Source organism: Arachis stenosperma, chromosome 2 (assembly GCF_014773155.1).
Source record: "Arachis stenosperma cultivar V10309 chromosome 2, arast.V10309.gnm1.PFL2, whole genome shotgun sequence".
Classification (NCBI taxonomy): Eukaryota; Viridiplantae; Streptophyta; class Magnoliopsida; order Fabales; family Fabaceae; genus Arachis; species Arachis stenosperma.
In genome coordinates, this window is record NC_080378.1 from 74,239,453 (window position 1) to 74,249,883 (window position 10,431).

The 10,431-nt window shown below is 26.7% G+C and overlaps 1 protein-coding gene across 6 annotated transcripts; it reads left to right on the forward strand.

Moving 5' to 3' along the window:
* Positions 1-7,728: 7,728 nt before the first annotated feature.
* LOC130960461 (calcium-transporting ATPase 9, plasma membrane-type-like) lies at positions 7,729-10,074 on the forward strand. Of its 6 annotated transcripts, none has more exons than XR_009079113.1 (8): positions 7,729-8,085; positions 8,192-8,270; positions 8,357-8,525; positions 8,607-8,707; positions 8,798-8,843; positions 9,006-9,143; positions 9,319-9,491; positions 9,814-10,074. XR_009079113.1 is itself a non-coding variant. In XM_057885854.1 (7 exons), the coding sequence occupies exons 4-7, from the start codon at positions 8,820-8,822 to the stop codon at positions 9,928-9,930; spliced, it is 387 nt and encodes a 128-aa protein (XP_057741837.1). In that variant the 5' UTR covers positions 7,737-8,085; positions 8,192-8,270; positions 8,357-8,707; positions 8,798-8,819; the 3' UTR covers positions 9,931-10,074. The 6 variants fall into 6 exon arrangements, 1 of the variants encoding a protein (XP_057741837.1); XR_009079112.1 differs by having other exon boundaries at positions 7,732-8,085; positions 8,361-8,525; positions 9,319-9,426; XR_009079114.1 differs by having other exon boundaries at positions 7,733-8,085; positions 8,361-8,455; positions 9,319-9,426.
* The last annotated feature ends 357 nt before the right edge of the window (positions 10,075-10,431 follow it).

Sequence of the window (10,431 nt, forward strand, 5' to 3'; positions counted from 1 at the left end):
CACGTATTTCATTTACATTAGATATGTGTATTTTTTTAAACTCTATATATCTCGTTTGTAAATATAATATATACAACGTAAATTATATCTTATTTTGTTTACAATGTAAATGAGATATACACAATTTTATTCGTTTACACTATAAATAAAATAAATAAAAAATATGATTTTGTAAATAAATTATAAATTATCTATATCCGTAAATAAAATTTAATTAATTTATTAAAAAATCCTAAAATCTTAGTGAGTAGCTATAGAGTCATTTCAGGGCCTTTTTCTCTAAATACGCATGAAAAAATGATTTATTCCCTAAATACGCATGGTTTAAAATTGTGCTCAAAATACGCAGACCTATTTCATCCCTGTTAATCACGAAATGGATTTTAACTCCATTTCACAAGAAGCGCCCACGAAATGAACCTGCTACGTGTCAGAAAGCAACTCAAACCCGTCTTCCACGAAATAGAACATATCACAGGGGACATCCACGAAATGGAAGCTTGAGATATTAGAACTAAATACGAATTAAAACAATGTAATGGTAGACATCTAATTTTTCAAATATTTTATTATATTTTTATTATTTTTTGTTAATATAAATTTTTTTTATCCTTTACTGCATTGTATTTATGTTTTATATGAAAATTTTTTATTTGATTTTATTTATATGAATTTTATTTATTTTTTATTGTATTTTTTTATATGATATATGTGGTTGGTTTTATAAAATTTTTATTATTTTTTATTTGTATAATTTTTTTTGTATTTCTTTGATGTACTCTATAAAAAAAGACAAAATAAATAAAAAAATTAATTATAAGTAAAAATATAACCATAAATAATGAAAATTTATAGTTTAAAATAATACTAAATTAAAGAGTACCAATAGTGCTAGAAAAATTATAAAATATTTTTTGTTTAAAATTATAAAATTGATAATACTCTTTTTTATATTTTTATTTTTTATTATATTTATTTTATTTATATGATAAATATTTTTTATATTATTTTTGTTAGTGTTCTGATTTTGCATACATATAAAAAGATTATTTAAATTTTATTTATTTATATATAAAAATTCTGATAAATATTTTTAATATATTTGATCAGTATATCTCTTATGCTTACTACCAGATTGTTACAAATTATATTTAGAGAAGATAGGAAAATTTTAAATTGACAAGTGCCATTGGAATTTTTTTGGGAGTAAAAAAAAATATAATAATATATTATATAAAAATTTTTTTGCCTAGATATAATATATTATAAAATTCAATAGTATCATTTAATTTATATAATCAACTAGAATAAGATTTTGTTATTATTATTGTTTAGTAATGTAAAAGAATTTTATATAGATAAATAACCGTATTAAAATTTATTATTTAAAATATTATCTAAACATGTAAATTTAATTGGATATTGTCGAAAAAAATTTTACACTCTCATGCATCAAAATTAAATTTTTAGATATTCCATTGTTGTTTTTAGTTTGATATCTACCATCAGTTTGTTTTGATTCAGTTCTAATATCTCACGCTTCCATTTCGTGGACGCTTCCTGTGATATGCTCCATTTCGTGGAAGGGGAACTTGAGCTGGTCTCTGACATGCAGCAGTCTCATTTCGTGGGCACTTCATGTGAAATGAAGTTAAAATCCATTTCATGGTCGGCAGAAATGAAATGGGTATGCGTATTTTGAGCACAGTTTCAAACCATGCGCATTTAGGGAATAAATCATTTTTTCATGCGTATTTAGATAAAAAAGCCGTCATCTCAGTGTTTAATAAACAAATATTTTGAAGACACTTGATAAAAAAATATGTAAAAACTAAAATAAAAGCCATTGTTAGAAGATTAACAATCTTCAAATTTAAATTTTAAATAATTTATTATATTAAAAATATTAAAGTATTATTTTTTACAAAATAGTTGTAGTAAATATCAATGTTGTTTTTAATAATTTTTGTGTTATTTATACCTCAACTTTAAAAGTATCTTAATATTATCCTACTCACTACAAGAATTTGACAAATTAGCGACGACTTTTTACGAGAAATATTTTTTGTCACTAATTCGTCACTAACTTGCGAGAAATTAGTGACGCACTAACGCCAACAATAATGAGCAGTCACAAAATATCCAAACTAGAGAAAAGTGACTGATTAGCGAGAGATTCACGAGTAAGTTTGTTTCTCCCAAATTGGCTTTTGTAGCTAAAAAAAGAGCGGAAAAAATTTCCTCGCTAATTTGTCACAAATTAATTAGCGAGTGACAATGTTCTAGCAAATCAGTTACTTAGGGGTTCAATCGAATAAAAGTAAAGTAGCGAGGGATATTATTGTCACTGTTCCGTCGCAAGTGTTTCATATACAATTAGCAAGAAATAATTCACACACTAGTTCGTCGCTAAATAAACTTTCTGCAAAAAGGCTAATTAGTGACGAACAATGTTCCTAGCTAATTCGTCACAAAGACTTGAAATGCATTTTGCGATGGACAATTTCCTAACTAATTTGTCACCAAAGTTTTTATTTTTTTAGCGAGCAACTAATTTCTCGCTAATTTGTCGCATAATATTGTAAAATTCAAAATTAGGGTAGCGACAAAAATACTCGTCGCTAACTTGTCGCGACAGATAAATCATTCAGCTAGGGAAGTGTTCCTTACTAATTAGCCGCTAAAGTGAAAATACGAATATTAAGCGCCTAGGACCTAAGCAATGAGAAATTTGCGACCGTTTAACAACTGACATACTTCGTTCGCTGATTTCAAGTCGCTGATTAGCGGGCGAAATACATTTGTCGCTAAGTTGTCGCAAGTTTAATTTAGCGAGCGACTTGGCAACTGCAATCTTGTCGCAAAGTAAAAGCTATATCCTAGCTATTTTGTAGCAAGTTACTCGCTAATCTCGTTGGAAATCCTCGGAGAGTTATAACAAATCCAAAGCTAATCGAGAAAATTTTAGAAGTAACTAGTCGCAATTGAGTCACTAATCAAAAGCTTATTTAGTGAGGAATTAACGACCACTTAACAACTGATAGACTTTCCTTGCTTATTTCGTGTTGTTATTAATTTGTGAGGAAAAATGTTAGTCCTTATTCCGCCATTACTTTAACTAGCGGCTCATCAGATATTATCGTGCCTGTTCAGGCGCTTTTCTATTGGGTTTAAAAAATTAATTTTATATTTTTATTTTTAAAATTATAAACTTAATATTAATCATTAAAAATAAATTATAAAAAAGATAAAATATATTAAACTATTTAACATGTAAAATCCATAAAATAAATAAATTTAAATTAAAAACTAAGATTAAAAAAAATATTAGGTTGTTATTATGTGTAACAAAATTAATATAAACACTTACTAATATTATTTAAAGATTAGTTACTTATAAATATTGTTAAATTTATTTATTTTCTCAATCCTATTTAATTAGAAACAAATTTAAAAATTTATATGCAAATCATTTTTTTATCTCTGTCTATAGTTCTGATAGATAAAAAAATATATTTCTTCAATCTTATCTTAAATATCTTTAATTATTTTTAATTTTATTATTTTTAAAATTATTAATTTTTATTTTGATGATATCATCTCATCATATTATACATTATCCTTTTTTCTTTTTATTCTTTATACCTGTATAATTATTATTGTCTCTGATTAATATAGCTGTCATTTTAAAAATTGGTCAAAAATATAATTATCAATTAATTTTCTTTCCTTCTCTTTACAGTTATCTTTTTATTTTACACATAACTTATATCTTTGTCTTCTTAATTATTCTACTGAGTACATGTAGTACTACTCTCTTTCTATCTTTCTTTCATTTAATGAAAAAAATAATGATAGATATATGTATGGAGAATGAAAATAATAAAAATAAAAATAAAAAATTTTGAAAGAATAATGAAACTAATGATGATAATAAAATATTAAATATAAAATTTAAAAAAAATTAGCAATTAAAATTATGCGAAAAAAGGTTCTTTAAATTTAAATTTTTACATCTGCTTCAAATTAAATAAGATTGAGAAAATAAATAAATTTATAAATATTTATAAATTTTTCATCTTGATTGTTACTAATAATAAAAACATAATGATAATGTAATTTGTCACAATTTTGTCACTAATTTAAAGTTATTTTAAATGAGAGGATAATTAAAGTCCCAAAATCGTGACTAATAATTAGCTAGCTAATTTTTAATAACTAATAACTTACAATATTCTAACAAGATGTCAATTCTAAAAAATTTTACAAACAACTCAAATCAAAAGCTTTTTTTTTAAAGATTTTTTTTTAATTATATCACAAATTTGTTGTTATTTTTAATGAGAAGTTTATTGTTTAAAATTAATATAATTTAATGACAAGTTTAAAAATTTAATATTTTTAGAAAATGTGACATAATATTGATAATTTTCAACCACAAAATATACTAGAAAAATATATAATAAATAAGATAATTAAATTATTATATATGAGGATTTATTTGCATATGATTGTACAAATTTTATTATTAATTAGAATTATTTTGGAATTTATTCAATAAAGATTAATCTGAATTAGTTCTTGTATTAATTAGGATCGTCAAAATGAGCCAAATCCGTCAAACTAGCTCGTATACTTGACTTAAATAGATGAGTATTTGACTCTAAAATCAAACTCGTAAAAATATAAGTCTAAACAACTTAGTTCAATTAAGTAGAAAAATAGCAAATTAAGCGGGCAATTTACGTAAATAAATAAAGTGGGAGAGTTATTTACGTAAATGTGCAAATCTGTATGTTGTTACGATTTTGTGCAAAATGGATTTATATGTAAACCGTGGCAACCCACCACGGTTTCTAAACATGCATAAACCGTGGGAGGTTCCCACGGATTAGGAGCAAATTTTTGTAGGAGGAAACCGTGGTAGGTCACCACGGTTTATGAAGGAAATTTGGCAAGCATAAACCGTGGGGAGTCACCACGGTTTATGAAGAAACTTGTTTGCACATAAAACCTTGTGGGTCACCACGGTTTATGTGTGGTAAATAATGGCCAGAAAACCTTGTTAATTTTATGTCCAAGACACACAACTTATTTTTTATTTTTTATTATTCTTGTTAAATTTTTTATAATTATATTTTTTATTATATTTTTCATCTCAAATTTTTTAATGAAAAAAATGAGAATAAATTAGATTTTCATAATTTGTTCTAGTTTATCACCAAGCAGAATTACAAGAACACAAAATTTTGTGTCTCTATCCATCAGTGTCTTGTCCTGTCCTATTTTCAGTGTCTTATCCTATTTTGTTGTTGAAAACAAAGGCAGCCTAATAAATACACACTATATAGTACATTTTATAAAGAAAAAAATTATCTATTTCTATTGAATATTTATAATAAAAATTTTTCGTTCTCTTTATGTATTATTGACTAATATATACTATAAAATTTTTACATGTATTATCAATTAGTTTTTCATTATGTTTATCCCTATTTTTCATTTTACACTATATTTAAATATTTATTATACTATAAAAAATATTAATGAACATAATAAAATAATTACTTATTAATATTTTTTAGAGTACTCATTAATATTCTTAAAATATAATAAATATTTTTATTTTAAATTTAACAAATACTAATGTATCAATATACACTTATATGTGAATTTATTAAATCTATATAAAAGATTTAATCAATAAGCATGTTAATGAATATTAATATACCAATATTAACAAGTAATTATTTATTGTACTCATTAATATGTTATAGTGTAATAAATCTTTATTTATAAATGAAAAAATAAAGATGTATATAATGAGAGAGGTCACCTTAAGCTTAAACGAACTTTTGAGTAGTTTTTATAAGTTCGCCTAAGATTTTGAAAACTTCATAAAAACTCAAAATAAAAAATAAAAACACAGATTCCAAACATTAATGTTAGTGTAATTTATTTTAAAAATATTTTTTTATTTTATAATAGAAAAAAATCCAAAAATTTCATGGTGTTTATTATTAGAGTCTAATTTTTTTCTAATTTATTTTACATCACAAATTTTAAATATTTTAAATTTATTAAATTTCATCATCTTAAATTAAATATTAATTTTTATTTTTTAGTAAATAGACATCAATTTTTTAAGCACTATAAAAATCATTTTCTTAGTATTATCTGATTTTTTTTATTGTACTCTTTCTATTATAAAAATAATGCTTTTTATAATAAACAGCTTTGTGTCTCTTGGACATAAAATTAACAAGATTTTCTGGCCATTATTTACCACATATAAACCGTGGTGACCCACAAGGTTTTATGTGCAAACAAGTTTCTTCATAAACCGTGGTGACTCCCCACGGTTTATGCTTGCCAAATTTCCTTCATAAACCGTGGTGACCTACCACGGTTTCCTCCTACAAAAATTTGCTCCTAATCCGTGGTGACCTCCCACGGTTTATGCATGTTTAGAAACCGTGGTGAGTTGCCACGGTTTACATATAAATCCATTTTGCACAAAATCGTAACAACAAACAGATTTGCACATTTACGTAAATAACTCTCCCACTTTATTTATTTACGTAAATTGCCCAAATTAAGCTAGCCAACTCTCGGATCAAACTGATGCCTCTTATGTTTTTTTTTTAAATAAACTAGTACATTTATTTCTGTGAATTCGACTTGAAATCCGACCAACCCCTAAAAAAAAAGTAACACGGTAAACTTAAAATATTTTTTTTAAATTGTTCACCCCCAAAAAATTGGAGTTTTTTTTAATATTTTTTGCTCAGGTTCTATGTGATCAAAACCTATTAGAGCTTTCAGAAGCTTGATTACTGCTCCAAAATTCCAAAATTTTCAAATTAAACTTGTTATTATCATCTTCGTGAGGATGTTGGGAGTTTATCAAATTTATAGGAGGTCTAATAGATCTCAGTCACATAAAATCTAGGCAAGAAACCTAAATCTTAACAAATTAATATGCAAAATCAACATGTTGTTCACATAAATCATTGAGGGACTAATGTGAGTTACTATTATAAATTTTGGGGTCTTAACTCATATATATCTTTACCATTTTTATTTTTTTATGGTATTTCTTAATTCGACAAATTAAGAATTAATATGTTACATATCTGAGTTATGTTTAATAGTTTGTCACTAGTCAATGTATTGTTGCATACACAAGACGTCGAGATGAGATTCGAATAGTAAATACTTACTATTTGTTTATATAATATATATTGTTTTATAAATTATATTTTAAATAATTTTTATTATATACAAAGTATCTAATAATGTATATTTAAATTGAGATGATTTGTGAGATTTTAGTTATGGATACATAAATTATAAAATATAAAAATATTTTTAAATTAAAAGAATAATACAAATTATTTTAATTAATTTATTTTAATATAAAATCGTTGACATTTATATAAAATATTTTTCTATTTATTAAAAAATTTTATTTATCCTATAAAATATTTTTTAAAATTTAAATTCTTTTTTAAAAAAATCAAAATAGAAATTTGAAAACAAAAAAAAAAAATTATAGTAACTCAAAATAAAAAAAAAGCGCTTAACTTCAAAAATTAAAAATACACGTACAAGCGCCTTTTCATTATTTCATAAACGTACAAGCGCCATCTTCAATATTTTAAACCAAAAATGAAAAATTTCATTATTTCAGTAGTAATTTTCTTTTGTCATCGTCATTCGTCATTATAGCCACTTTCTTAAAAAGAGAAAGACAAATAAAAAATATTGCTTAAACCAACTCAAAATGACCTAACCCTTATTGATATTGTCTCCTCCATACCTCCTGTGCCGAAAATCAGTCTCTCACATCCAGTCAAAAACTCAGCGTCCCCTATCGTCCTCCCGCTGCTCCGGCATCGGCGCTGCCAGACAACACCAACCCTGGCTTGCATCCCGCGACCTTTTCCTCTTCCTTTCCCTTCCTCTTAGTGCTTCTCTGTCTTCGTCGTCCTCCCCGGCAAGGCTCCACGCAACAACAGGCCAGCAGCAACTCAAATTTCAAAATCTCCAATCGAGAAAGCAATTCTTTCTTGGGCCGTGAAGGTTGGTCCTACTAATTAGTTAGCTTGTTGGTTAATATATGTTTGTATATATGTATATATTGATGTATTGGTTTTGAAGTTGAACTTAATTAATTGATTCATGGCAGTTGGGGATGAATTTTGATCTTATCAGATCAAATTCGACAGTTCTCCGTGTCTTCCCCTTCAATTTTGAGAAAAAGCAAGGTGGTTTTCCATCTTTGGATCTTTAATTGTATATTTTTTTGCTCATACTTATAGTTCATGACCGTCTTTTGCTATGTTCCTTTTAGGCAGTTAATGGTCTTTCTATGAGCATCCAAGGAAATGAAGTTGCAAAAGAAAGCTCCGATATTATAATTCTTGATGATAACTTGGCATCAGTAGTAAAAGTAACTAACCTTCACCACATGCATGATCATCTGTTTATAATTAATCAAACTGTTTTGTGTATTTGTACAGGTAATTTCATTCAGTTCCAGCTCACGGTTAATTTGCAGTTATATGTTAAGTTTAGTTTTGGTTTAATTTGCTTACATGCAGCTTTTGTGGGTTAACCTGATCATGGACACTCTTGGAGCCCTTGCACTAGCTACGGAACCACCAACTAAAAGCCTTATGCGCAAATCACCAGTTGGCTGAAGGTTTGTATTGCTTCATTTGGATCTGATTTCTGCCTTTTACAATGTCTCTCGCCTTAATTTCACACCCTGTGCTCTTGCTCGATCTTTCAGGGAATCTCTTATAACTAATGTCATGTGGAGGAACTTGATCATACAGGTAGTAGCTAGAGTACATCATTCTTAATACTGTGCCGAGAAATTAAACTTGCACATTGTCCTGTTGTAGATCATCATTCATCTGTTTGTAGCCTGGAAACATATTACATATGCCTCTTTGGATCTTGTCACTTTATGATCTTTTATATATTTTCTTTCCCAGGCTATCTATCAAGTGACCATTCTTCTCATTCTTAATTTCGGTTGGCAAAGTATGAATCTAGGTGATAATCAATATTTTAAATCTCACTCCTTACAAGTGAAGAATACTTTAATATTCAACACATTCATTCTATGCCAAGTAAGTAGTGAAAACCTATTTAATTAATTATTTAATTTGGAGATAAATCCGTGATTTCTTTATACAACGTGTCTCTGTCCCATCCCCATCCCTTGCAACAAAATAATTTTATAGTGTAATATTATACAGCATACCGGATTCTTATTGGGACAGTTGTTGTAATGTTTTGACTCAGATATTTAACGAGTTCAATGCTAGAAAAATAGATCAAATGAATGTCTTCAAAGGAGTGACTAAGAATCGTCTCTTCATGGAAATTGTTGGAGTGACATTTGTGCTTCAGGTGAACATGCATTCAATTGTTATTCTAAATTAATCAACAGTGCTATTGAGTCCTTAAATGGCGCGGTAAACATCCATATCTACTCCTATTATTCTGTTTGCTAATCACAAATAACAATTTAATGAGTTTGAACTTGTCCATTTGTATGTTATATTGTAAGTGTAATGGATTACCGTGGTATCTAGTTTTCATCATATCATTGTTTGATTACTTTGTATTTAGTTATTTATTCTTTTGTTCTTGAAAACATATGATGAAGTTAATATTTTTGCATTTTTTTATTGCTATATGTATATACTTTCTTTTATTCTTTTGTTCTGTATTATTTTTTTAGTCTTTCTCTAAGTTGTTATTTACTAATGTTATTTTCCTTTGATATTTTTACAGTTTAATCATAATATAAGTGACAACATTGGTGGAATTGGTGGACATGTTCTTTGTACAATTGATATGCCAAATCTTAAGTGTTTGTATTTTTCATTTTTTAAAATTTTCAATGTGTAACGAGGAACTGAGATGTGTAATATATAATGAATTTTATAGAAGCAAGATCACATTTGTGCAGCCAGATTGAAACATCTCTAAAGGAGTGTGTGAATACTTACTTTTACATGATATTGTGATCGAGCATTTTTCTTTGTTAGTTTACTAATTAAGTCATGTATTTTTAAAGCTATTGAATCTATTGAATAGCATTTGATCAAACCCAAAGGTTTGGTTATTATTAGGTTAAGTTTTAATACCTAATTTCTTTAAACATGGTTTGAACTTTTTAAAAATGTATATCTTTTCTTTGGCAAATGCTCTGCCAACTGCAGCACCGACCACCACCATCATTTTTTATTTTCTCTTCTAGCTACTCATTCCATCACCGCGAGCTCTTTTTTTTTTGTCGGCGATAATATCTCTGTATTTTGAACAATTAGATGTAGACAGGGAGAGAGAGAAAGAAAAAAGAGAAAGAGAGCGACATGGTGAATTCAAAATTTGTTCACTCAATTATTG

Excerpts from the sequence above, each read along its gene's own strand:
- LOC130960461 (XM_057885854.1), top strand. The coding sequence starts at position 8,820 with ATGTGGAGGAACTTGATCATACAG. Across the intron at positions 8,844-9,005 it reads GGAGGAACTTGATCATACAG|GCTATCTATCAAGTGACCAT; the intron begins GTAGTAGCTAGA and ends TTTCTTTCCCAG. Across the intron at positions 9,144-9,318 it reads ACACATTCATTCTATGCCAA|ATATTTAACGAGTTCAATGC; the intron begins GTAAGTAGTGAA and ends GTTTTGACTCAG.